Raw genomic sequence first — 26,471 nt, 5'->3', positions numbered from 1 at the left:
CTCGCTCAGCCATCCTGCCTGGACCGGGGCCCCCGGGAGGCCGGGGGATCCTGGCCGCCCACATCTGGGTCATCCGATGGCTGGCGCCCGCGAGATAACCTGAGAAGCCCGCGGACTCTGACCCAGCGCCGGCCGCCGCCGCCTGCGTCCCCTGGGTCCCCGGAGACCTGAGAGGCGCCGGAGGAAGACTGTCACGTGGCGCCGGCGCCCACGTGACTCGGACTCCACATGACTTCCCGTGGCCGAGCCCCTCCGGGAGAGCGTCGACGCTGGGGAACCGAGGTGAGGTCGCTCTGGAGGCTGGAGGGGACCCGCGGTCCTGGGCGGCGCGGCGGGCGGGCGGACGCTGGGGCCGGGCCGGGTTGGGGGGCTCCTATAGCCGCCGCGCCGTCAGCTCCTCCGCGGGGCGATCGCACCGAAGCGTTGGAGGAGCAAGGGAGCGCGGAAACAGTCGGCCCCACTTCCTCCCGCAGATGGTCGGAGCCGCGCTGTCGCCGCCGTGGTTGCTACTGCTGCTGCTGCTGCTCCTGGCCTGGGCGCCCCCGGGCCGGGCAGCGCCGGACCTGGACGAGATCCAGTGCTTGCCCGGGCTGGCCAAGCAGCCAGCTTTCCGCCAGTACTCAGGCTACCTCCGCGGCTCCGGCTCCAAGCGCCTCCACTACTGGTCTGCGCCACCCCCCACCCCGTCCCGGGCGGGGAGGTGACGGGGCGCGGGGTGGGGGAGGGTCTGAAGACCCCTGAGGGAGCCTGAGAGCAGGGAGCGCTGGAAGGGGCCCCTCCGCCTGCACCCACCCTGCTCTGCCTCCCCTCCCAGGTTTGTGGAGTCCCAGAAGGATCCCAAGAGCAGCCCTGTGGTGCTTTGGCTCAACGGAGGGCCGGGCTGCAGCTCCTTAGACGGCTTCCTCACGGAGCACGGCCCCTTCCTGGTGAGTCGAAAGCCACCATCTGCCCCCTGACCAGCAAGGGAAGCATTCCTGAAGGAAAGGGCCCGGGAGGAGGGAGAACGGGACTCGGAGGTTTTTTCCCAGGCGCGCCCTTCTCCTGAGCCTGGGTTTCCTCATCTGTACCGTTCGTTTCACTGTCTGTACCTTTCAAGGGTTTTGCCCAAATGTGAACTGCCCAGCATGGTCGCCCTTTCCTTCCATCCAGTTAGTCCTTGGGACTTAGCCATCTCTTTCCTCTTCAGGTGCAGCCAGATGGTGCCACCCTGGAGTACAACCCCTATTCCTGGAACCTGGTATAGCCGGAGCCGGGGGGTCCTGTGGGGATGTCTGAGCACTTGGATGGGTTGGGGATTCCTCTTCAGTTCATTTCCTCCTCCCCTCCAGATTGCCAACGTATTGTATCTTGAGTCCCCAGCTGGGGTGGGCTTCTCCTACTCTGATGACAAGTCTTATGCAACCAATGACACGGAGGTGAGTCCAGTGCCTGCCCTTGTGCCCCAGCCTCCCTGGTTCTCTAAAGGCAGCGAGACCCAGGGGGGAAAGAGCATGGCCTTGGAGTCTGGATTTTGGCTCTGTCACATGCTATGTGTGGTCTAGGCCAAGCCACTTCCTCTTGGTCAGAGCGGGTGGATGTCGTTATCTCAGATTCTTTCCAGCTCAAATACCAAAGCCTTTTGATCCTCTCCTCCTCTTTTCCCTAGGTCGCCCAGAGTAATTTTGAGGCCCTTAAGGATTTTTTCCACCTCTTCCCGGAGTACAAGGACAACAAGCTCTTCCTGACAGGAGAGAGCTATGCCGGCATTTACATCCCCACCCTGGCAGTGTTGGTCATGCAGGATCCCAGCATGAACCTTCAGGTACAGGGCCGCTGCAGGAGGGAAGAGAGGCAACTTGTCCTGGCCTTGTGGTTAGCAGCGTGGAAGAGGCCATTTTCTCTGTCCAACCTGGTCCCCTTTGTAACATGCTTGCCACTGGGTGGCCTGTCTCTGCTCACGTGCCTCCCACAACAGGAAGCTCACCTGTCAGCCAGCCAGCTCTGTTCTTAGCTTCAAGTGGCCTCCCCACAAACCACCTTGGATTTCAGCTTCCAGATTGCTGAAGGTCTGGGTGTAGTCAGGGGAGGCTCCCCCTCTCCCTCCAGATGACCTGAATGCCCTGGGTGTTTCACAGGGGCTGGCTGTGGGCAACGGACTCTCCTCCTACGAGCAGAATGACAACTCCCTGGTCTATTTCGCCTACTACCACGGCCTCCTTGGGAACAGGTATGGGAGGGGGCAGTTGGGCAATCTCTAGGGTGGGGCAGATCTTGAGGTCTCAGGTCTGCCCTCCAGGCACATGATACCCCAGGCCCTACCCTAGTTTCTGAGCAGGGGGTGGGGGCTGGGATTGCTAGACGTGTTTGGTGCTGAAAGGCCAAAGAATGGAGACCAGAACTTAAATGGACTCAGGAGGGCTGGCTGTGTGGCCCCAGAGCAGCTAGGTTTGGAACTTGCATACCATCCCCTGTGATCTGTTTCCTCATTGGCTGGGGTCAGGTGGTGGTGGGAGGTTGGATGTGGAAGGTGGGAGGCCCACCTCGGGCCTGAACACTTTCATGCGTCTCCTACAGGCTCTGGTCTTCTCTCCAGACCCACTGCTGCTCTCAGAACAAGTGTAACTTCTATGACAACACAGACCCACAATGCGTGACCAATGTGAGGTTCTGCCGCCCAACCTGTGTCACCCCTGACACCCCCAGCCCTGAGAATAGGACCACATCTCCTCCTTCGGGCCTCCCTGACCCCATCCCCTATTGCTTTCCTATCCTGCCTCCTCCAGCAATTTGATGTCCTCTGGGACACGTCTAGGGATGTGTTCCCACCACTACCTAGGGATGTGTTCCCACCACTACTTCCTGGGACTTTCTAGGCAAATCCCATAACCCCTGTGAGGGAAAGGATCTCCCTCTTGTCGAGCATCTACTCTGTGCCAGGCACTGGGCCGAACTATATCAACATAGATTATTTAATCTTCAAGATTCCTTTAAGGGAGATCGTATTATCCACGTTTTCCAGAAGAGGAAACCGAGGCCAAGAACGTTAAAGTCACTCGCCTGAAGTCGCAGTGCTAGGGTGTAGCGGCAGTAGGCTCTGGACCCAGGTCTGGCAGATTCCTTCCACTGAGCCTCAGTTTCCCTGCCTGTGGAAAAAAAGTGGGGGAAGGGTAATGACAAGAAGTGGAGTAGGAGAGCCGTCAATCTCGGGACGAGTTGGTGAGATCATGGGGAGGCCGGGGTTCTGTGAAGCACGGTGGCTCCCATGTATCATTGCAGCTGCAGGAAGTGTCCCGCATCGTGGGCAACTCCGGCCTCAACATTTACAACCTCTATGCCCCGTGTGCTGGGGGTGTGCCTGGCCGTTTAAGGTAGGCCCTGCCGTGTGCCCTGGGGGCCAGTCCCAGCCCCCATCTGGAGGCTGAGGCACACGTCCCCCGCTTCACTTGCAGGTACGAGAAGGACGCCATTGTGCTCCATGACTTGGGCAACATCTTCACTCGCCTGCCGCTGAAGCGGACATGGCATCAGGTGTGCAGGAAGAGCATGGACTTTCTCCTGGTGGCGGGGGGGTGGGGGAGGCAAGGAAACGAAGACCCTGACCTGCCGTCTGTGCCCCCAGGCACTGCTACGTTCTGGGGATAGGCTGCGCATGGACCCCCCCTGCACCAACACCACAGCCGCCTCCACGTACCTCAACAACCCCTATGTGCGGAAGGCCCTCCACATCCCCGAGCAGCTGCCCCACTGGGACATGTGCAAGTGAGGCTTTGCGGCCAGCCGTGGCCCCAGGGGTGGCAGGCACTTGGGGCTCCTGGGTATCAGAAAGGTTTCCCAGGATCCCTTGGCTAGGGTTTCTTGTGGGGGCGCTTCAGGCACCCAGGGTGTGACACAGGGTCCCGTGCAGGTGTTTAGCCCCTAAATTGATTGATATTTAGCCAGTTCATTCTTAAATGGCCACCTGGGCTGGTAAAATAGCGATTTACCCCCCCTGGCATTTAGTAAATAGACACTGTCCCCCACCCCCACTCCAATATAGTCCCCAGCCGCAGAGATCTCCTATGACCCGTATGAGTAAGAGGATGCCGCCTGGCAGAGCAGAGGCCACTCGGGTCTGTGCTGATTGGCCAGTGCCCCTGGCCTACTGCTGTTACAGGCTGTGGTTCTCCCACCGGTGGGCTCCTGCACACTAAATGCCAGTTGCAAACCAATCACTAAATGTTCCCATATGCGTTTCTGCACGGGGGTGGGCTGAATCCCAGCCCCCCATCCACGTAAGTCCTAGAGAGATGATATGCCTGAGGAGGGGACTGAATCCCAACTCTGCCTCCCAGGCTGGAGCTTGGAGGTAGGAGGGGACGGGAGAGGAGATCTGATCTCTTTTTCTCCCTCTACCTGGTCTTCCTGGGACCCGCCCACGTGCTCCCGCAGCTTCCTGGTGAATTTACAGTACCAACGTCTCTACCAAAGCATGCAGTCCCAGTACCTTAAGCTGCTCACCACACAGGTGAGTGGGAGCGGCATAGCTGGGTCCACCAGCAGCCTCAGGACCCTGGAGTGGCATGACAAGGCGGGGCCCCCTTTAGCGTGCCACTCCGGACACGGGGAGCTGAAACTCCAAGAAATGAAGTCCAGTGACTGGCAGGGTCATGATTTGAACCTTGCTTTGTCCCCACCCCATGCTGCTCTGTCGTAGGAGGCTGCATCAGCCAAGGAGCTTTTGGGTTGAGAAGAGCTGGCGAGAATGTGTTACAAACGAGCAAATGGAGGTTCAGGGTGGGAGAGGGCCTTGTCCAAGGTCATCTAGGAAATCCTGACAGAGCCAGGCTAGGACCAGTGGTTAGAGCATAACCTCTAGGGGTCAGATCGTCTGCGTGTACGTCCCTTCATTAGCCATGCGCCCCTGGGCAAGTTTTTCCCATCTTGAGACTTGGTTTCTCCACCTATAAAATGGGGTTAATGGTATCTACTTGCGTCGGTAAAGCATTTAGTAAAACACCAGTCATGTAGGAAACAGTCAGAAAACCCGAGTGTTTCCTGCTTTGTGCTATTTAGCAAGGCCCCTCGAATTCCCTGAGGGGGTAAGGCTTGAACCCGGGAAGGGCTGGGGCCTGGGCTCATTCCAGACCCTCCCACTTCCCCCCCTGCTCTGCTCCAGAAATACCGGATCCTGCTCTACAACGGAGATGTGGACATGGCCTGCAATTTCATGGGGGACGAGTGGTTTGTGGATTCCCTGAACCAGAAGGTAAGGCAAGGATCCGGCTCTGGGGTGAGGCTGGGTGCAGGGATAGGGCAGCTGTGCCTGGCAGCTTGGCTCTGGCAGACAGAGAGGACAAACCTGGGGGGAGTTCGGGCCCCTGAGGTCCTGCTGGCAGATGTGAGCGAGATTTGGGGACAGCCACAGGCTGCTAAGGCTTCCCTGGTGGGGCAGATGGAGGTCCAGCGCCGGCCCTGGTTAGTGGACTACGGGGACAGCGGGGAGCAGATCGCAGGCTTCGTGAAGGAGTTCTCCCACATCGCCTTTCTCACCATCAAGGTAGGGCTTGGGCCTGGCAAGGGCTACCTGGCTGGAGGGGATGGGGCAGAACCCACCCGTCCTCTCCTTCCGACTCCCTTTTACACCCATTTACCATCTGGCCCCATAAGGGCAAGCGTTCTGGGCAGGACGGGGAGAATGCAGGGCTTGGGAGAAGAGGAAGGTCGCTGGCTGAGGGGATCCAGTAGGATGGAGGGGCGCCCAGGGGCAGGGGTTACACAAGAAGGGGAATCTCACAGAGCTTTGCTCCTAGGGCGCTGGACACATGGTCCCCACCGACAAGCCCCAGGCTGCCCTCACCATGTTCTCTCGCTTCCTGAATAAGCAGCCATACTGATGACCACGGAGACTGGTCCCCTTCTGCCTGATCCAGCCCCTCTTCCTGGCCCCTCCTGCTAGAAGGGAGGTCCACCTTTATGCAAAATGCCCCTGTGGGGCAGGTCCCTGCCTCCAGAACTGCTTCCCCGCCCCTGCCTCCCCCACAGCCCTCTGCCTCCCAGACCGGGCCCCAGTGCCTCACGTAGACAGCCTGGGGGAGTTAGCACTTTATTCCTGACTGGGGTGCGGCCTGGCCCCCTCCCTTAATGCACTGGAACACAGCAGAGCTCAGGACAGCCCACGGGGAGGGTGGACGGACTAATTGGTGGATTGAGTGTGATTATGGAATTAAATTGGGTACAGCTTAAAACCCTGTCTTCTCTGTGGCACTGGGGGTTACACAGGATGCTATAGGCTGGGAGGGGCCGAGAGGGTCGAAGTCCTGGATGCCCCTGCCAGCGTGGGGTTGAGGGCTCAGGCAGCCGTCGTAGCAGGTGGTGGGGCACTGGATGCCGAGGTGTCGCTGGTGCTGACAGGCCGGTTCTTCTCAATCACCTCTCGCAGCCCTTTGGCAAAATGGAGGTCGGCCCCGATGGTGAGGAAGCCCTGTGCAGTGGGGCAGAGAGGGGAGCCTCTTCATTCCATTACAGAGACCCAAATCTAAAGATCGAGACAGGCCCTTGGCCTTGAAGGGCTCTCAATCTAGTGGGAGAGGAGCCTCAAAGAAGTTCTAACTCCTGTGAAGGGTGTGAAAGAGGCTGCAGGAGCGTGGCCTGTGGGGGTCAGGGAGGGCTTCTGAGATGGCCTCTTAGCTCAGGTGTTAAAGTGGGATCCAGGGAGAGTGTTGCAAGGTGAGAGCACAGCCTGTGCAGAGGGCTGAGGTCTGATGGAAGATTAAAATGGGAGTGACACTTGATAAGGGAGGGGCTGGGATCTGACAGCAGAGGGAGGTCAGGGTCGTGAAGTGGGGGGAAGGCTCTGCCCTCTTTCTCCATCACTCACTCCCCACCCCCACTCACCGCATGGTTGGTCACCACCTCGCGCACGAAGTTGATGCCCTCGGGTAGTGGGATCTGCACCCCCCGCCACATCCGCTCTGTGGGTGGGAGCAGCGGGCTCAACCTGGGTCCACCCAGCTCCCCTCTCCTTTCCCTCTCCTCCCTCCCGTCCCCAGCCCTACCATTGAGCATGGGCATCACCCCAATCTGCAGCATGGTCTTCAGAGGGGTCTGCAGTGGGATCAGCTGGGAGGGAGGAGGCAGGAAGTCAGGGCAGCCAGCAGGAAGCAGACTTGCCTTAGCTTCCCGGCCCCAACCCAGCCCTGGCCCCCTCGCCACTCCCAACTCACTGCCAGCGACTCCAGTGCAGACTGGTTCGAGTAGATTCGGAACCTATGGGAGACAAGTGTCTGGTGGGCACGAACCCTGGAAGTTCCCCTTCCTCAGGCCACCCAGGCCTACCCGCCAGAAGCCCCTGACTTTCAGCCTGCAATGCTCCCACCTACACACCTGTCCAGGGGTTCTGCCGCTTTCCAGGTGTGCATCCCTGGGTGAGTCATTTCTCCCTCTTTGGGTTCCTTTTTTCCAAGGCTACTACTTTTAATTTGTTGAGCGCTTCCTCTACGCCAGACTCGTGCTGGCAGCTTTGCCTGTGTTGTTTGTGTTTATTTGACAGAACGTACAGAGCTTCCTCCCTACCAGATACTAAGCGTGTTACAAAAAGTTAACTATCATTAAGATATTTTAAAATGCCAACTGACTTAATCCTCCTAACAACCCTAAGAAGTAGGCACTGTTAAACAACTCTCGCTTTTTAGATGGGGCAGATCAAGCCGAGAGAGGTTAAGTAATTTGTCTGAGGTCTCAACAGCTGGTAAATGGCAGAATCTGCCTCTAGAATCTAGGCTCTTAACTACTGCCCTGCAGTATCTCATTTAACCCCTAGCACCTGTGGCTAGCATCACAAACAGCACAACCTTACAAAACGGATGCTACTTTTCCCTACATTTAGCCCAGGAAGAAAATGAAGCTTAGAAAGATAAAGTGACTCTTCTCAAGATCACAAAATTTGTGCTGAGGTTTCTGCCCGAACCCATGTTGTTTGGCTCTTTGCTGTGTGACTGAGGGCACGTCCTTTAACCTTGCTGGGCCAATTTGGACACCTCATAATATCTGTTCTGCCTCTCTCTCGGGTGTAAGACAAGGCAGAGAAGTTACCCTTGAATAAGATGCATTTGTTATGCATTAACAAAGACCTTAGCTCTCCAGTGGCTGTAGATCTGAGTGAATTTCAGCTCCCCACTTGTTGGGCAGGTGCAATTAACCTGAAGACACGGAGGCTCAGGGAGGTTAAGAGCTTGCCCGAGATCTTGGCCATCTGCTTACCGGCGCAGGTCCAGCTGGACGCGCAGCGCCTTTCCCCGGAGTGCCACCTTGGCGCTGAGACGGGTGTCCTGCAGGCAAGGAGTTGGGAGGGGGGTGTTACTGACCCAAAGGATCAACAGCCCGCATCTCCCTGACCCTCAGTAGCTCCTAATCTGGTGCCCGCACCATAATCATGCTGGACAGTTGGACCTCAGGCTGGTCGGACGGGACCAGGGCGATGGTGACACTCGCGGTGACAGAGACGGTGGTACCCGAGGGCTTGATGGTGCAGCGAGGTGGGGCCAGGACCCTTAGCTCCAACTTCAGCGGGGAGTCAATCACCGCCGGGCTCTGGGGACAGAGGAGCGAGGGTGGATCAAAACCCAGATCTGTTCCCTGATGAGCACCAGGAGGGGAGGAGGGCTGGCTCAGGTTCTGCCCGCTGGGAGCCCAGGCACACAAATATGAAGGCTGGTGTGGCTTCCCAGACCCTTCAGAATTGTGTCCAGCCTCTGTGCCTTTGCTCACACAAGGGAATGTCTCATTCTAGAAATGTCTCCTCTTTTCCTGCCTTCCTGAGCTCTTGGTCGTGGGGATCCATCTTCAACCAGCCTCCTGAGACTGCGTTTGCATCAAATATCCCCTCTCTCTGCCATATTTCCTCTCTCTAACCTGCCGTGTCCTTTGTCCGATAGGCACTCCTACTTCACTTGTGTTAGCTCATTGAAACCTCTCAATGACCATGTGAGGCAGGTATTCTACTCATTTTTGAGATGGGAAAATTGAGGCACAGAGAGGTTAAGTACTTGTCCAAGGTTATGTGGCCCTCCAGTTGCAGAACCTGGGATTCAGACCCAGGCAGTCTGGCAAGAGAGTCCACACTCTTACTGACGCTTGGCCATCAGGTTGATGGAGACGATGGTGCTAACAGCAATGATAAGAACAGCAGCCAGCGAGTGTTTCCTGAGCACTTACTCTGCACCCGGTGCTGTTCCAGTCCCTTTGCATGAATTGATTCAGCTAATACTCATGACAGTTCTGTGAGGTTGTATAGTATAAAGGAAATTAAGGGCAAGTCCTTTAATGGTCACTAAGATGCTTTTTACATTTTGAAAGAGTAGGTGGGAACTCCTCCATTAAACAAGGGAAAATAAGGCAAAAAAGAAAACCACATCAGGGGCACCTGGCTAGCTCAGTCGGTAGAACACGACTCTTAATCTTGGGGTCGTGCGTTGAAGCCCCACAAAGGGCATAGAGATTATTTAACAATCTAATTAACTAACTTAAAAAGACTACATCAGTCATTGTTAAAGCGCCCCTACACTTACAGAGCTTGGGTCTCAGCCCGTCCTCATAGCTTCATGAAGAGCAGGAAGTAGCAAGGGCCCTTCAAGGACTTGGGAATGAGTTTGACAAATAAGAGGACCGGGTCACAGGCAGGAGGCCAGGCCTTCTGTCTATTCCACAGTGGCCTCGGGGGGACTCCACCCGCACACCTCCACCGTTCCCTCACTGGTATGCAGGTGCTATGCCCTCCCACCCTGGCCAGGTGCCTACCTCCTGCCCGCACTCACCAGCAGGACGATGCTCCCAAAGTAGGTGGCCCTCAGCAGCATGTCCAGATCATGGGGCACCTGGGTAGGGAAATTGGGGGTGAAGCGGGGTCATCAGGAGCTCCGTGACAGGGCCCCTCTTGCCCATCCCACAAACAGGCCCTGGCATACCTTGTCCCCCACCAGTGACAGCTTCAGGGCACCCGCTCGGAAGTAGCTTTCCATGGCGGAGTCAAAGAAGAACTCGGAGAAGGCCACGTACACCATCCGCTCCTCCTCCCGCAGCTGGGGCTCAACCGCCCGGTTGGGCAAGCTCCAGTTACCCTCTGCCAGGGGAAAGAAGGCCCCCTGCAGTTGGGGGATCAGGGTCAAGGCCAAGGCAGACTGGCCCAGCACCCAGATGTTCCCACACCCTGTGGCAGGCACTGTGAGGGATGGTGGGGGTCAGACCCAGCTGCTGTCCTTAGGGGACTCCTCAGCACAATTTTTAAGTTTTATTTATTTATTTATTTTATTTATTTATTTTTTTTTTAAATTTTTTTTTCAACGTTTATTTATTTTTGGGACAGAGAGAGTCAGAGCATGAATGGGGAGAGGGGCAGAGAGAGAGGGAGACACAGAATCGGAAGCAGGCTCCAGGCTCTGAGCCATCGGCCCAGAGCCTGACGCGGGGCTTGAACTCACGGACCGCGAGATCGTGACCTGGCTGAAGTCAGACGCTTAACCGACTGCGCCACCCAGGCGCCCCAAGTTTTATTTATTTAATCTCCACACCCAACGTGGGGCTTGGGCTCACGACCCCAAGATCAAGAGTCGCATGTTCCTCCCACCTGGGCCAGCCAGGCACCCTCATTAGCACAATTCTTAAAAAGGCATGCAGAGGAGGGCAGCTTCAAGGGAGCACTCCCGTCAGACTGGAGAACGGAAGCTCAGGAAAGGGTTCAGGAGGAGGTGGCATTTCAGTGGGCCTTGAACGATATATGGCAGCAATAATAGCTGCTGCTTACATCTTACACAGTAATTCTTCCATGCCCTTGACATACACCAACTCCTTTAATCCACATAATCCTCCATGAGAGATGTTTTCTTACTGTATTATAGCCATTTACATATTAGTAGGAAATAGGCACAGAAAGGTTAAGCCACTTGCTTAAAAAAATTTTGGGGAATGGGGCGCCTGGGTGGCGCAGTTGGTTAAGCGTCCGACTTCAGCCAGGTCACAATCTCACGGTCCGTGAGTTCGAGCCCCGCGTCGGGCTCTGGGCTGATGGCTCAGAGCCTGGAGCCTGTTTCCGATTCTGTCTCCCTCTCTCTCTGCCCCTCCCCCGTTCATGCTCTGTCTCTCTCTGTCCCAAAAATAAATAAACGTTGAAAAAAAAAAATTGGGGGGGGCGTGCTTGGGTAGCTCAGTTGGTTAAGTGTCCAACTTCACCTCAGGTCACAATCTCACGGTTTGTGAGTTCTAACCCCACGTCGGGCTCTGTGCTGACAGCTCGGAGCCTGGAACCTGCTTCGGATTCTGCGTCTCCCTCTCTCTCTGCCCCTCCCCCACGTGAGGGGAGCACAGAGCCCGACGTGAGGCTCGAAGTCACGAACCGTGAGATCGTGACCTGAGCTGAAGTCGGATGCTTAACCGACTGAGCCACGCAGGTGCCCCTAAGCCACTTGCTTAAGATCACGCAGCAAGTAAGTGGCAGAGCCAGGACCTGAACTTCAGACATGCCAGCTCTAATTCTTGCTCTGAAACCGCTACACTCCATCCACTGTGGGGAGCAAAGGAAATGGCCACGGAGTAGCTGTGTGGCCTTGGGCAAGTGACATCACCTCTTCGAGCAATGTCCACATCCCCAAAATAAATAAAACAGAAGTGCCTGACTCACACAGTCATGAGAGTGAAATGAGATTATGTGCATAGAGCCGTCTGTCCAGCTCCTTCAGAGAAGATGGGGAAGGGCAGTGCATGAGCAAAGGCCCTGAGGTAGGAAACGAGGGTGCATATTTGGGAAAGAATGACTGCAGAGAAACAGGGTGAAGTTAGAAAGGTGGGGCCGGCCCCAGGAGTTGACCCTGATTCTGTAGGCAATGGGGAGCCACGGCAGGCTCAGCAACGGAGTGGCCTCATCAGAGCTGTGGTTCAGGAAGACAAAGGCAGCGACGCAGGGGACAGGTCAGAGATGCCACACCAGCCAGGCAGCTCACCCGGAAGTCCATGTCCAGATTGCTGGCAGAAGCTGCAGGATCCTTCAGGAGGGAGTAGTCGATGCCAACAAGCTCATCCACATTGCTGCGTACTGTGGGAAGGAGCTCAGTCACTCACGCTGTGTCACGCTGGGCGAGGTGTTCACCCTTTGGGGCCTGTTTCTCACCCATAAATGACGGTCATCAATCTTCCCTCACAGGGTTGTTGCGGGGATCAAATTAGCTTTATGTGGGAAGAAGCTGCTATTACTACTCCTCCTACCACCACCACTACTACAGGGCTTTTATCAGATCACGAAACAACACGGCAAGGGATTCCCTGCCCTCATGAGTTTTCCCTGCCTCCTCCCTCCCTCCCTGTGCCCCGTGTAGGGGGCACAGTGATCTCTACCCCACAGCAGACAGAGGTCAAAGCTTAGGAAAAGGGAATCCATGTTAGTTGAGCACCTATTAAGTGCAGGGGACGAACACACACGGGGTCCCAATGATCAGCGAGCACATAAAGACAGAGGACCTTGACAATCGTCACGCAGCTAATGCTCACAGCAACCCCACGGGGAGGCACCCCAGCCAGGCGAAGATGGCAAGGCCCAGAGAGAAGTGAGTACTGACCTGGGGTCACACAGGGCAAGTCCGCAGCAGAGGCCATATGGGAACCCAGGGTGTGGCAGGGGCCTTGCCTGCTCTGAGCCATGGCCTGGCAGCTGTATACCCAGCCTCCTCCCTACCCCCCGGTCCAGCCCCAGGCGTGGCCCAGAGCTCCCCGCCCAGCTAGCGCCAACTCACCGGGCACGGTGTCCAGGAGGGAATTGAGCAGCACCATCCCTGCATGGTAGAGCACGGGGCAGATCTGCAGGGCGGGGTCCAGAGTCAGGGCCTTCAAAACGGAGGGCACCCCCCCCCCCCCCCGCCACCACCACCACCACTGCCGTACCTGCTGGTTGAGGAGGAAGCGCATCCCCGAGGTGATGAATGTGGAGAGGAACTCATACACCTTCCTGCAAGGAGGGGAGAGACCGTGTGAGCCCAGACACTGCCCTACCCCAACCCAGGTCCAGGAGAAATCAGTGGCCAGAGACATGGGGAGGAGGTGGCTCAACTTTGGCCCGAAGCACCAGCTCTTTGATGAAGGATTTCCAAATCCCCTCTCCAGCCTGATCCGAAAGACCTCTCCTAACCCCTGCTCCCACCAGCCAAACTGAATTTACCCCCAGTTCCTCAGACCCGCTGCGAGCATCCCCACCTCCAGAGGCTTACTCATGCCCTCCCTTCCACCCTCAATGTTCCTGTCCTATATTTTCCCCCAGTCCGGGCCCAGATGCTTCCTCTTCCAGGCGGTCTTCCCAGACTACCCTCTTCTGAACCCCTGGAGTACTCTCTTCGTTCCTCCCTTAAAGCCCTGATGGCAGATGTTTTGTCCCTTCAACTAGGCTCTGAGCTCCTTTATGAATCCTCAGGGACTGGCATACACTTTATTTGTTAAAGAAATAAATAAAAACTTGAGGGGGACCTGGGTGGCTCAGTCGGTTTAGCATCTGACCCTTGATTTCGGCTCAGGTCATAATCTCACAGTTCACGAGTTTGAACCCTGCATCGGGCTCTGCACTGACAGTGTGAAGCCTGCTAGGGATTCTCTCTCTCTTTCTGCCCCTCTCTCTCCAAAAAAAAATAAACAACAACAACAAACTTGCACTGTACCAACACCAGATGATAAATCCACCATATTTTCTCTCCCACTCTCTTTGAGAACTATCACAAAGTCCATTTCTCAGCCCCAAACCTGGAAGTGTGCTATTTTTTTTTTTTTGTTAAGTAGTAGTAAGAACTGCCAGTTATGTTTGTTGTTGTTTTATTTTACATTTGAGAGAGACAGAGCGTGAGCAGGGGAGGGACAGAGAGGGAGAGACACAGAATCCAAAGCAGGCTCCAGGCTCTGAGCTGTCAGCACAGAGCCTGACACAGGACTCAAACCTGAGCTGAACTGGGACGCTTAACTGACTGAGCCACCCAGGTGCCCCAAGAGCTACCAATTATTGAGAACCAAGTTCAAGCCTAACTGCCTATTGATCCTCACAATGACTTCTATCTAGGAAGCTAGCCACTAATATGCTAGGTGCCGTTCTAAATATTTTTACATATATTAACAAAGAGTCCTCCTAACATCATATAAAATAGCTTCTATTATCATCCCCATCTTACCAACAGGGAAACTGAGGCACAGAGCTTCGATGACTTACCCAAGGTCACACAGCCAGGAAATGAGAGTACTGAGATCTGGACCCAGTTGGCTTGATTCCCAAGCCTGTGCACTTTGCATTGCACTAGGCAGATGGCCAGTAAGGCTCAAAGGGGGCGCCCTGGGTGCAACTGGGGTTGGAGACAGGGCTTACTTGAAGGTTCCCCCAAAGGCTGCGTGCATTCTGGAGACCAAGGCCTGGCAGGAGACGTTGGACACTTTGATACGGCCAGTGGGGTCCCTGGAGAGCTGCAGAGCTGTGCGGATGGACACGCCTTCGGCAGAGGCATTGATGTAGCCCCCATCATAGCTGCCAAGGGGGTGCGGGGCATTTAATGTCCAGTTTGGAGCTTAACCGCGGCTTCTCTACCCCGCTACCCACCCCATATATATCATGATACCTCTTAATAAGGCTTCACTTCGGCAGTTTACCATTTTACCAAGCCCTATCAACCCTTATGTAGTGGGTATGCTTTTCCCTATTGTACAGATGAAGAAACTGTGACTCAGGCAAAAGGGCTGCCCACAGCCCCACAGCATCCCAGCCCTCCAGATCCCCCCTCCACTCCCCTGGGGGTGCCAGATCCTCACAAGAACCAGTAGAGAAGCTGTCTCCGGAAGCGCAGCCCCAAGGAGGCGTTGCTGATTTGTAGCATCAGCTCCTGCTCTGGCTGAAAATGGAGCTCAGAGGATGTCAGCTGCAGCTCTGTGACCTTCACCCTGCAGGAGGCCTCGGGGTCATATTCAGGACCGCGAAGAGGGGGCCCCGCCCAACTACAGGAAATTCTTTCCCTTCTCTTCCAGTCCAGGCCTGGGGAAACCGGGGCGGGTGGAACGAATTCTTCCGTTGCCCCTCGAGCGCCCAGCCTGGACTTGGACAGCTCAGAGAGGAGCTTCCCCCCTTCTCTTAGAAGCCTATTGCTTCCATTCCCTTCCCTCTCACACCCATGGTCGCTAGACCTGGTCTTTTAACAGAGTCCTTTGATTTTGTCTCCATCGGCTGAGCTCCGCTCCATATCCCAGTTCTCCTATCCCCACCATCCCAAGCAAGGCTCTTATCTCTTGTTCCCCTGACCTCTCCCACCTCTCCCGGGTACCCTAGACCCCACTCTCATCCCTGGGCAAGTTTCGTGACTCCGCCTTTTCGGTGCTCTTTGGCTACACCTCAATCCCAAGCCTTCTACTTCGCGGTGCTCGGTCCGGCCTACGTCGGAGGGCTTGACCTTTATTTTCAATGCCCCGTCCAGTTTCTTGAGTCCCGCCTCCCCGGTTTGGCCACGCCCCCACCCGCCCCACAGACCCAGCCAATTTCCCCGCCCCTAGGTCCCGCCCCCAACGCAGAGGCTCCACCCCGGAGTCCGAGACCCCGCCCTCCGGGTCTCCTACTTACTCCGAGATGTTGTAGTAGAAGTAGCCCTCCTTGCCCCGCAGGTCCGGAATGGTGATGGTCTCCAGCTCTTGTTCCAAAAAGCGCAGGCCCTCCTGCTTCACTGAAGTAGCAGCGAGGCCCTTAGGTCTTGCGCCCACTGCTGGAGCGACCCCTCCCTCACCCGCCCTCATCCGGCCCCGCGCCTTACCCAGCTCCAACGCCTTGGAGGTGATGCGGATCTTGCAGCCGGGGAGCTCGGCCTGAGCGCCTGCCAGAAGCGCTAGGAAGAGGGCCCCGAAGAGGGCCATGGCGAGCGGGCCTGGGGTGGGGTGGGGTCGCTGGAGTCATCAGGACCGCTAGAACCCACTCCCCGGTTGTCCAGCCAGAAGAGGGGCTGGCGAGATGGTTACCCTCGAAATAGCTCTTCGGGGAACTCGGAACCAATTATATTGCCTCCATTTGGCAGATGCAGAAACTGAGGCTCAGAAGGGCGATGCGACTCGCGCTCTGGCTCCCAGAGGATTTGGGGCACGGGGGGGAAGGGGAGGGGACATCTTCAGTCCCCCCGTGCACCCGCCGCGTGACGAGTTTGGACCTCCCAGTGACCAGCGCCCCCCCCCCCCCTTTCCTTTAGCAGAGGGCGGGCGCGGCTTGCATGTTACCATGGGAACGGTTGCACGCGCATTCCTGGGGGGTGGCTTGCGGTCTCCCAGGCCCCGCGCCGGGGGAGAAAAGGGGGCTGCCTGCCCAAACTCGGGCTCCCGGGTCTCCCGGCTCTGCTGGGTCCTAAATTCCTGCCATCGAGATTCGGCCTGGTACCCCCCATATCAGCACCCTTCTTCATGGGATCTCTTCCCCTCCCCGGGCTCAGTAGACCAGGCGGCTCGGCGAGGGTCTGGGGGTGGATGGGGACGCGCCCCGACTCACTGCGGCGGAGCTGGGTGGTCGGCGGGGTCACGTGGTGCGGCGGGCTGCGCAGGGGATCCGGGCGGCGGGGTCTGGCGGGCTGTGCTGTTCCAGCAGCCTTTATAATGCCGGGCCTCTCCGACCCCCCTCCTCTCTCCCGCTCTCCCCTCCTCCCTCGGGGGTTGGGAGGGGATGGGGCGGAACGCTGGCAGCCGGGAGGGTGGAGAGGGCTGTACGGAGCCCCGTGACAGGCCCGGCCGCTGTCAAGACAAGTGGGGGACCCAAGCCGGGAAGGAGGGAGGGAAGTGCAGGAGTTGACCCGCCCAGTCCCAACAGTCCTTGCTTCCCTGGGACCTTGGTTCAAATGCCAAACGCCCCTGTCTTTCTGCATGATCCTGGACAAGTCACTTCACTTGGGTCACTGAGCCTCAGTTTCCTCATCCAGCAAAATGTGCATGGTAATTGGAACCACCCACAAAATCAATGCCGGAGGCACATTTTTTTTTTTCCTTCCCTTCCAGCCACAATCATCTGAAGACCTCTCCTTGCCAGGCTTCACTATGGGACCCCCTAAATGTCTCTGGGTCACTGACTAGGGTCCCAACAGGCCCAGAGACATCTCCCACTGGGATCCAAGCAAGTGCTGCCCACTCAGGAGGACAGTGCACAGGCTGCTGGAATCACCCCAGAGGGAGGTTTGGTGTTTCTCAGGGACTGTGAACCTTGTTTATTTTCTGTGGGTTTTTTTGGTGAACCTCTGAAGCTAGGTTCTCTGCACAGTATCTCCATATGCTGCCTACAGTGTTCCCAGCTCTTGGGACAGGCACACAGTAAGTGCTTGCTACCTTTTTGTTATCAAATGGATGAAAGAGGAAAGGAGAAGCAATAAAGATTAGTGTCCATTGAACGTGTATTTAGCACCAAGCACTCATCCAGGTAGGAATACCAACGTGTCCTGATTTGCCTAGGACTTTCCCGGCTTTGAAACTGAATGTCTCCCTTCCAGGATGGTTCCAGGGTCCCCAGGCACACCAGGATGGTTAGTCATACTAGATCTAGATTAACTTATTTAATCTTCTTAACCTATGAGGCTGGTGCTAATATGGACCGGCTTTAGCAGGAAAACAGACCATCATGCCGTTACTATCAGAGAAGCCATGAACTGTTTGTGAAAGGGTGGGAGGTGGTGTTTACAGCCTAGTAGTTATCGCACAGCCAGGATTCAAATCCTAGGCTGTCAGTTCTCAGGTCCAATTGTTGGACCCCTTGCTGAGGCAGCTCTGAGCCTTAGTTTCCTCTTCCTAGAACAGAAACCATAAAGTTATTGCAAGAATAAATTAAATGGGGGCGCCTGGGTGGCTCAGGTGGTTAAGCATCCGACTCTTGAATTCGGCTCAGGTCATGATTTCATGGTTCGTGGGTTCAAGCCCCCCACCAGGTTCTGCACTGACAGTGCACAGCCTACTTGGGATTCTCTTTTTGACCTTCCCTCGTGCTCTCTCTCTCTCTCTCTCTCTCAAAATAAATAGACTTAAAAAATTAAAAAGTGGGCATAGTGCATGTTTTAGACATGGTACATGGTACACCACTTGGTGCCAAATAAATGCTGGCTGTTAAGATTAGGGGCACAAACCACAAGCACACGAGACAGAAAGCATGTAGGACAGGAACAAAGAGAGTGCTAAGGATATCCAGAGGAGGAAGTGCCTTAATGCCTTTGAACTCTAGTAACCCTGCTCTTCCTGGAGCCTGGCTCAAGCAGAAAACCTGGTGGATGTTAGTTTTCTTTCCTCTCATTTTCCTCACTGAAATGCAAGCTTCGTCTTTGTATCACTGTTATCTCCTGGGAGATGCAGGGGATTCTTATCCCCTGAACTTCCCTGTCCCCACAGCAGCCCCCGTGAGCTTTAAACATAGCTACGTGATCTTGGTCCAGTGGTTTAACCTTCTGGGCCTGTGTTTCCTCATCTGGATTGCTCTCCTGAGGATTAAAAGAGTTAATGCATTTAAAGGGCTTGATAAGCACCTGGCATTTCTTTTTTAATGTTTATGTCTTTATTCTGAGAGAGAGAGAGAGAGAGAGAGAGCCAGAGAGAGAGGAGAGCAGGGCAGAGAGAGAGGGGGACAGAGGATCCGAAGCTGGGCTCAAACCCACGAACCGTGAGTTCACCATCTGAGTCGAACTCACGTCCTGCTCTGGCCACACTGACCTTGGCACTTGCTGTTCCCTCTGCTCAAAATGCCTTTCCACCTGATCTTCCCACAGCTAGCTCCTTGTCATTTCGGTCTCAGCTTCGATGGCACTTGCTCAGAGAGGACTTTCCTGCCTACGCAGCAGTTACTCTCAATCACATCAGCCTGGTTTGTTTGCTTTTATTGATCTTGTGACTATTTAATGGTTTACCAAGTTGTCGGAGACATGGCCTGTCTCCATGAGAGCTGGGCTCGGGCTCACCGCTCATTCCCAGTACCTAGAACGGTGCCTGGCACTAAGCGTAGGCAGTGCCCATTTGCGGACTGACTGGACAGGTTCAGAGCCCTCAAATGTGCCCGGGGAGCAGGTGATACCTATACCACTCTGGATTCTTCCACAACTTCTGCACCTCACTGTCTCAGCCCAACTGACCCTAAATACAGCCCTGGGCTGGGGGATGAAAAGATGTACCCGATGGCCTTGATTCCAGGGACTTGCCCGGTCAGCCCAGCCCTCTCCATCACACTGGTTTCCCCTTTCTCCCAAAGCTTGTGCCCCCAACCCTCACATTTCAGTGATACTGGCAGATGTGAAGCCCAGGAGGGACTTTGCCAAGCTCCTCAACACTTGGCTTGAGGGATGAAGAGATCAGAATACCCAAATCCCTTTGCACTTTCACTCCCGGCTTTGAAGAGGGAAGGAGGGACTTCCCAGCACTCGAAGGGACAGGAAAACAGTGCTTTTCTAGCCCCTGCTACGCACCCGGGACAGTGATATTGTAAAACATGAGAGGAGCCAAGCAGTTAAGAGCTTTGGAATCAGACAGACTTGGTTCGAACCTTGCGTCTGTCGTTTCCTAGAGCAGAGGTCAGAGAGGTGTTCCTGTGAAAGGTCAGGTAGTACATATTTCAGGCTCTGCTGGCCCTGTGGTCTCTGTCACAGCTGTTCAAACTCTGCCACTGCAGCCTGGAGGCAGCTATAAACAAGGCTCCCTGGATGTGGCCCGTGGGCCACAGTTGGCCAACCCCGTTCAAGAGTAAATGAAAAGTAAATCTCTTTAAGAGCCTCAGTTTCCACATCTGTCACATGGAGACAATCTAGTGCCTGCCCACCTCTCTGGGTGGCAGTGAGATTTTAAAGTAATAAAGTATATAAAGTGATGAGCCTAGTACTTGGCATGCTAAAGGTTCAATAAATGTCTCTGGTCACTAGCACTAGCTAGTTGTTTCACAAACAAGAAGTGCTTTACAAAATATTAACTCACTGAGGCACCTGGGTGGCTCAGTAGGGTAAGCGTCCGACTTCGGCTCAGGTCATGATCTCTCAGTTCACGAGTTCGAGCCCCGCATTGGGCTGTGCTGACAGCTCAGAGCCTGGAGCCTGTTTCGGATTCTGTGTCTCCCTCTCTCTGCCCCTCCCCAGCTCATACTCTCTCTGTCTCAATAATAAATAAAACATTAAAAAAATTCTTTTAATCAAATATCAACTCACTTGAAAATTCATAACATCCTGTAAGACAGGTATCATCATCCCATTTTACAGATGAGGAAACTGAGACCCAGAGAGGTTACCTAACTAGCTAAAGCCAATCTGGCTCCAGAACCCATGCTCTTAACCAACCCACTCAACTGTGTCTCTTTTTAAATGACCCCATTTAGTCCTCACCACAATTCCTTGAGATCGTTATTTTTTTTTAAGTTTATTTACTTATTTTGAGAGACAGAGAGAGCACAAGCAGGGGAGGGGCAGAGAGAGGGGGAGAGAAAGAATCCCAAGCAGACTCCGAGCTGTCAGCACAAAGCCCGACGCGGGGCTCAAAACCAAGAACTGTGAGTTCATGGACCTGAGCCGGAATCGAGAGTCGGATGCTTAACTGCCTGAACCGCCCAGGTGCCCCGAGACATGCTGTTATTGCCCGTTTTGCAGACTGGCAAACTGAGGTACAGCGGGAGGAAGTAACTGGTCCGAGTGAGTAAACACAGTCTCCACTGACCACAAGATACCAAGTTGGATTTCTGCCCAAGATGTCAACATGTGTAGCCCGGCTTCCCCCGCCCTCTCCCTGTCTCCAGCTGTGTTTTCTTTGGATCCTCGCATGGCTTGGAGAAGCTGCGTCAGCCCATCTCCCCTCCTGACCATTCTCCCGCCCCCGACGCCCATCCAAGCTACCCCTCAGGAAATGAACCCCCTCCCTCTCGGTCCGCTGGAGCCTGTGGCTGTACGTGCCTGGGTTGGTCAGCGTGGGTGTGCCTGGGAATGTGTGACAGGGGATGGTGTTGGAACGGGGGAGAGGTATGTGTGGGGGGACAGATGTCAGAGCGACAGCCTCCGATTACATCTCCCCACGCAGGCGGAATGACCCCGCATGGGGGCCAGACATTTACCAAATGGGGAGAAGACAGGACTGGGGCTCTCTGCGTTTGGCCAGGGAAGAGCCGCTGACTGCCTTTCTGTGGCTTCTAAAGCCTGGACGTTGGCCTTTTGGTTTCTCCTTTTCTTTAGTTTTCTCCTCAGAGACCAGCTCCTTTTTCTGTAGATGGAGCCGGCCACCTGGCCCCCAAAGGATCTTCTGGATCCCGGGTCTTGTGAATGCCTGTCCTGGTACCTCTCCGGCTCCATGTGGCCTCGAGCCGCTTACTCGCCCTCTGATTTCTCTCCTTTGTTTCCTTCGCGCTTCACCCTCGTTTCCAGTTTCTATGCCTCTTGCAGCCTAGCTGACTCTGACTCTTGGGGGCCTCTTTGCTGATGGCCCTCTAAACCTCCTGTCCCCGCTTTCATTAGCACTGGGCACGGGCTTCCCAGCTGCTCACTGCTTTGAGGAAGGGGGTGGAATATCTGTATGGTGCCGGCTAGATGTCTGGAGTTCACGAGCCAGAAATATAATTCCAAAGTAACTGACGGGAGCGGGCAGCAAGCGGTAGGGACTTTTCCTTTTGACGATGAGGATGGGCCACCGTCTTCAGCCAACGCTCGCCTCTCTGCCGGCCTTTGCAAAGGTTGCAGGAAGCACCCAGCACATTCCAGCATCTTGGCTTTTTTCCGAGATGCTCTGCCACCACAGTCTGTGAGGGCCCAGCATGCACACGGCCGGGAGTCATGAGGACATCACAGCCCTCCGGCCTCCCTCCTCGTTGTCACCCAGCTAGAGCCATGTGTCAGCACTGTCCCCACGCGGGTGCCAAATTCTCCTGCTCTCCCAGGCTTCCCATCTCAGATCACGGCACCACACTCACTCAGATGCTCCAACCCGAAGCACAGGACTCATCCTCGACTCTCTTGTTTCCTTTGTGGCAAATCCTGGTGTCCCTAACTCCAAAAGGTGCCCCGCATCCGTGCACACCTCTCCCTTCGCACCACCACTGGGCCAGGCTGTTTTCTTCTTTTACCTGGACCACTAGTCTCCTCTCCCTGCCTCAAGATTGCCCCTAAAGGTCTAGCCTTCCTGCACCAACCACAGTGATCTTTAAAAAGTAGAAACTGGGGGCGCCTGGGTGGCACAGTCGGTTAAGCGTCTGACTTCAGCCAGGTCACGATCTCACAGTCTGTGAGTTCGAGCCCCGCGTCGGGCTCTGGGCTGATGGCTCAGAGCCTGGAGCCTGCTTCCGATTCTGTGTCTCCCTCTCTCTCTGCCCCTCCCCCGTTCATGCTCTCTCTCTCTGTCCCAAAAATAAATAAAAGTTGAAAAAAAAATTAAAAAAAAAAACAAATAAAAAGTAGAAACCGTAGTATCTTACTACCCTGTCCAAAAGCCTCCGGTCACTCCCCATCACACACAAAATAAGATCTGGACTCTGGCCATGAGCCCAGAAGGACTCTAGGTGGTCTAGCTCCTGCCTACCTTCCTCTCCACCTATCTGCTACCACTGTTGGGACACCCACTCACTCAGCCTCAGACTTGGCCATTTACCCTTCTTCCCTCCACAGACCTTGCCTGGTTGGCTTCCTTCAAGCCCTCGAGTCTCTACTCAAGCGTCACCTGCCCTGGAAGGCCCCCTCGCCATCGCTGCCTGTTGTTCTGTTTAATTCCTCATTGTCTGTTTCTTCCAGCAGACTGAAGGCCCCAGTGGGGTAGACGCCTGACATTTACTCATGGCTGTGTCCCCAGGGCCCGTCACAGAGTCTGGTACATGGAGTGTGGGCGGTTATTACCATCTGCAGACCCTTCAAAAGGAGGATATTTTATCACAGACTGAGCAGCCCCAGCCTAATTCCCTCCTGAGCCTCTAAGCTCCCTCCGCTCCCCGCTGGCACCACGCATCCCCTTCCATCTCTCTGGGGTTCTCTGGAGCTGGTCTGCAGCCAGGAATGCCATACTTTCCTAATCTCTTCAGAGGCCTGAACAGTCCTTGAAGTCGGTGGGCGGGGGGGAGGGTACTCCCTCAGGATCTCAGCTGTCTGTGCAGAAATCAGGACTCCCTGCCCCAACCCACCACCAGGCCCCATTCACCTCGCCTCCCAAAAGTCTCATCTGTCCCAGGACTTCATGTGACTTCTTGGCAGGCAGCTTGTTTCCTAACCCCAAGCACATATGTTTCCTGGCCTGGGAGAGGCTGCCGGCCAGCCTGAGGCCCCTCTCAGTGACCCATAGGCCAGAACTGCAAGCCCAGAGCTAGGTCGCTGGTTCTCAACCCTCCTGTACGTCAGTAGCTTTTAAAGTAGAAAGGGTTTTGCTTTGTTTTGTTATGTTTTGAATACCTATGTCTGGGCCCCAAATGCTGAGACTGATTTTTTTAAAAGTAGGCTCCATACCCAGTGTGGGGCTTGAACTCATGACCCTGAGCTCAAGAGTCACATGCTGTATGGACTAAGCCAGCCAGGCGCCCCACAAGACTCTGGTTTATTTGGTCTGGGATGAAGCCTGGGCATCAGTGGGTGTTTTTTGTTTTTTTTTTTTTAACTTCCTCAGGGGCACCTGGATGGCTCAGTCGGTTAAGCATCTGACTTCAGCTCAGGTCATGATCTTACGGTTTGTGGGTTCAAGCCCCAAGTCGGGCTCTGTGCTGACAGCTCAGGGCCTGGAGCCTGCTTCAGATTCTATGTCTCCTTCTCTGTCTGTCCCTCTCCCGCTCCCACTCTCTCTGTCTCAAAAATAAACATTAAAACATTTTTAAGTATTTTTTATAGTTTATTTATTTTGAGAGAGAGAGAGCGAGCATGAGTGGGAGAGGGGCAGAAAAAGAGGGATAGAGAGAGAATCTCAAGCAGGCTCCACGCTGTCAGCAGGGAGCCCAGTGTGGGGCTTGAACTCATGAACCATGAGATCGTGACCTGATCCGAAGTCAGACACTCAACTGACTGAGCCACCCAGGCACTCCTCCCCCCGCCAAAAAAAATTTTTTTAAGAAAAACGTGATGTGGGGCGCCTGGGTGGCTCGGTCGGTTAAGCGTCCAACTTCGGCTCAGGTCATGATCTCACGGTCCGTGAGTTCGAGCCCCACGTCGGGCTCTGTGCTGACCGCTCGGAGCCTGGAGCCTGTTTCAGATTCTGTGTCTCCCTCTCTCTCTGCCCCTCCCCTGTTCATGCTCTGTCTCTCTCTGTCTCAAAAAAAAAAAAAAAAAAAAAAAAAAAAAAAAAAAAAAAAAAACATAAAAAAAAAAAAAACGTGATGCAAAGCGAAGGGACCAGGGCGAAGACTGCATTCTGTATGATTCCATCTGTATGACAAACCCAGAGAAGGCAAGTCTAAGGGGATAGAAAGCAGAGTAGTGGTCACCTGGGCCTGGGGCGTGGGAAGAAGGGGTGACAGCAAACAGTCATAGGAGCTCATTTTGGGGGAAACGGAAAGGTCGTAAAACTCAGTTGTGGCGATGTTTGCACCACTGTGTACATTTACTCAAAATCACTGAAATTGTGCATGTGAAACAGGTGAATCGTGTGGCACATAAATTATACCCCAGGTTTTTCCCACCGGGGTTGAGACATCCGGGTTAGAAGCCAAGCGTCCCAGGAACCCCTCAGCTGGGACCCAGGCTCAGCTGGTGTCCTCCCCCACCCCCTTCTTTAGGTCAAAGTTTCCTCCGATGGCAGACGTTCAGGAAGCTGCCAGCTGTCACCCTGGCTTCTTTTTTGGAGAAGTCTGGAATTTCATTCTGCAGACTCAGCTTATGTGAGTATAAACATCCTGGTTCGTGGCCACTCTGCCCAAAGTAGAAAAACGGGCATCAGAAGGAATGGGTGGGGAGGGTGGAGGTGCCCGCCGCCCCCATCCTGAGATGACTCAGATGCCACCTGGAGATGCTGGGCGCAGAACACTGAATTTGGGGTCGAGGGCCCCGGCTCGACCTGCACCTCCCCCGTGCCTGGCGGTGCTCCGGCTGACTAGTTCCCCAAACATGCCACCCCTTTCCACCCCTCCAGGCCTCGGCACAGGCTGTGTCCTTGCCCACCTGCAAAATCCTACCCTTCCAGCAAGATTCAGCTCATTGCCAGCTCTTCTGAAGCCTTCTCTTTTGCAGGGCCCACCCTCCTGGCCATCCCAACAGAACCCTTATCTCCCCATAGCAGAGGGCTTATTTATGTGTCTGCCCCCTGCCTCCTCTGTGGGCTCCCTGAGGACAAAACATCTGTCTTATGTATCTCTGGTGCTCACGGTCCTGGGGCAGGCCCCGACACACGTTGGGTCCGGTCAGATGAAGAAACGGAGGGGGCCGTGACACCACATCAGACACTTACGGGACCAGGAAGACCAGAGGAGACGCCCCACTCCCCTCATCTATTCTTGGCCTACATGGTTTCTCTCATCTGGCCCCAGAATGGCCGGAGAGCCACTCCCAGTGGAAACCACAGTTTGGGTTGGAAGAATTTCTTCTGCAGTTTCCCTGGGGCCAGGCCCACTGGCCTTGGAAACTGCCTTAGTGTTATTTAAACTGCAGAACAGAGTCTATGGGCAGCTCTGACCGGACCCGGGTGGGGGCGGCCTGGATCAGGATTACGTTGGAGCCTCCCTCCCCCGACCGCCAGGACCTCAGGGGTTGAGATGTGTGGTTCTGTCTTCGCAGCCTCTTGCTGTCGTGGAAAAGAACAAGGGGGTTAAGGTATGTGGCAACCTGAGCCTGTATGTTTATGTTTCTGCTTTAATATGGAGACAGGGCTTTGTCCTGAGTTGAGGCTGAGGTCCTCAGAGGCCCTGCCAGCAGGCTCCCAGCCAGAGCTGGCTAAAGCTGGAGGAGCCCCGCTTATCTCAACCATCTCTCCCAACTCACCAGGCATCTTACTTCAGGAAACTGGATGGAGTGCTTGAAAGCCCCAGGATCTTTGCTCGACCTGCCCATCCCTATCTTCGGAGTAGAGGACTCTAGGCTGCTGGCAGGGACTCTGCCACAGCAGGCAGCTCATGCTTTTCTTGGCATCCTAAAGGGCACAGCCTTGGTGTGCCCACCGCAGAAACCAGAGCCTGGAATAGAAGCAGGGATACCTGAAAAAGTCACCCAGATTTCAACCCAATGTGGTCTGTTCATGGTCAACAAATATTTACAGAGGGTTAGTTAAGCACAGCACTGGGCATGGGGTCTCCAGATGTGAACAAGCCCCAGCCCCGCCCTCAAGCAGTCCACTGAGCGCAGGAATAGGAATACAGAAGAGGGGGCCTGACCTAGCCTGGGTGAAGGCAAGTTCAGGGAAGCCTGCCGGGTGGAGGTGCCATCTAAAGTAAGACTTGGAGCGGGGCTCAGTCGGTTAAGCATCTGACTTCAGCTCAGGTCATGATCTCACGGTTTGCGAGTTGGAGCCCTGCGTCAGGCTCTGTGCTGACAGCTTGGAGCTTGGAGCTCGTTTGGGATTCTGGGTCTCCCTTTCTCTCTGCCCCTCCCTTGCTGTCT

The 26,471-nt window shown here is 55.1% G+C and overlaps 2 protein-coding genes across 5 annotated transcripts; one reads left to right on the top strand and one right to left on the bottom strand.

The window, feature by feature from the left end:
- The first annotated feature begins 147 nt into the window (after window positions 1–147).
- Window positions 148–6,203, top strand: CTSA (cathepsin A). 3 transcript variants are annotated; one of them, XM_043553830.1, is made up of 15 exons: window positions 148–282; window positions 474–664; window positions 815–926; window positions 1,187–1,237; window positions 1,329–1,415; window positions 1,646–1,801; window positions 2,115–2,206; window positions 2,554–2,638; window positions 3,256–3,347; window positions 3,429–3,507; window positions 3,599–3,738; window positions 4,408–4,483; window positions 5,135–5,224; window positions 5,378–5,515; window positions 5,769–6,203. In XM_043553830.1, the coding sequence occupies exons 1-15, from the start codon at window positions 229–231 to the stop codon at window positions 5,850–5,852; spliced, it is 1,527 nt and encodes a 508-aa protein (XP_043409765.1). In that variant the 5' UTR covers window positions 148–228; the 3' UTR covers window positions 5,853–6,203. The 3 variants fall into 3 exon arrangements, with proteins under 3 accessions (XP_043409765.1, XP_043409766.1, XP_043409767.1); XM_043553831.1 differs by having other exon boundaries at window positions 167–282; window positions 5,411–5,515; XM_043553832.1 differs by lacking the exons at window positions 5,135–5,224; window positions 5,378–5,515; window positions 5,769–6,203 and adding an exon at window positions 4,673–5,108 and having other exon boundaries at window positions 167–282.
- LOC122467330 (phospholipid transfer protein) lies at window positions 6,046–16,886 on the bottom strand. Of its 2 annotated transcripts, none has more exons than XM_043553828.1 (16): window positions 16,481–16,742; window positions 15,762–15,872; window positions 15,575–15,674; window positions 14,776–14,904; window positions 14,339–14,494; window positions 12,883–12,946; window positions 12,735–12,798; window positions 11,949–12,040; window positions 9,921–10,097; window positions 9,771–9,830; window positions 8,383–8,547; window positions 8,218–8,285; window positions 7,182–7,224; window positions 7,014–7,077; window positions 6,853–6,929; window positions 6,046–6,439 (listed from the first exon to the last, which is right to left on the bottom strand). In XM_043553828.1, exons 2-16 carry the CDS (start codon window positions 15,859–15,861, stop codon window positions 6,308–6,310), a joined length of 1,491 nt encoding a protein of 496 aa, XP_043409763.1. In that variant the 5' UTR covers window positions 15,862–15,872; window positions 16,481–16,742; the 3' UTR covers window positions 6,046–6,307. The 2 variants fall into 2 exon arrangements, with proteins under 2 accessions (XP_043409763.1, XP_043409764.1); XM_043553829.1 differs by lacking the exon at window positions 6,046–6,439 and adding an exon at window positions 6,591–6,716 and having other exon boundaries at window positions 16,481–16,886.
- Between the last annotated feature and the right edge of the window lie 9,585 nt (window positions 16,887–26,471).

The sequence above is a fragment of the Prionailurus bengalensis genome, chromosome A3 (assembly GCF_016509475.1).
Source record: "Prionailurus bengalensis isolate Pbe53 chromosome A3, Fcat_Pben_1.1_paternal_pri, whole genome shotgun sequence".
Taxonomy (NCBI): Eukaryota; Metazoa; Chordata; class Mammalia; order Carnivora; family Felidae; genus Prionailurus; species Prionailurus bengalensis.
Note: the sequence above shows the minus strand (reverse complement) of the source record. Positions and strands in the feature narration are given on the sequence as shown.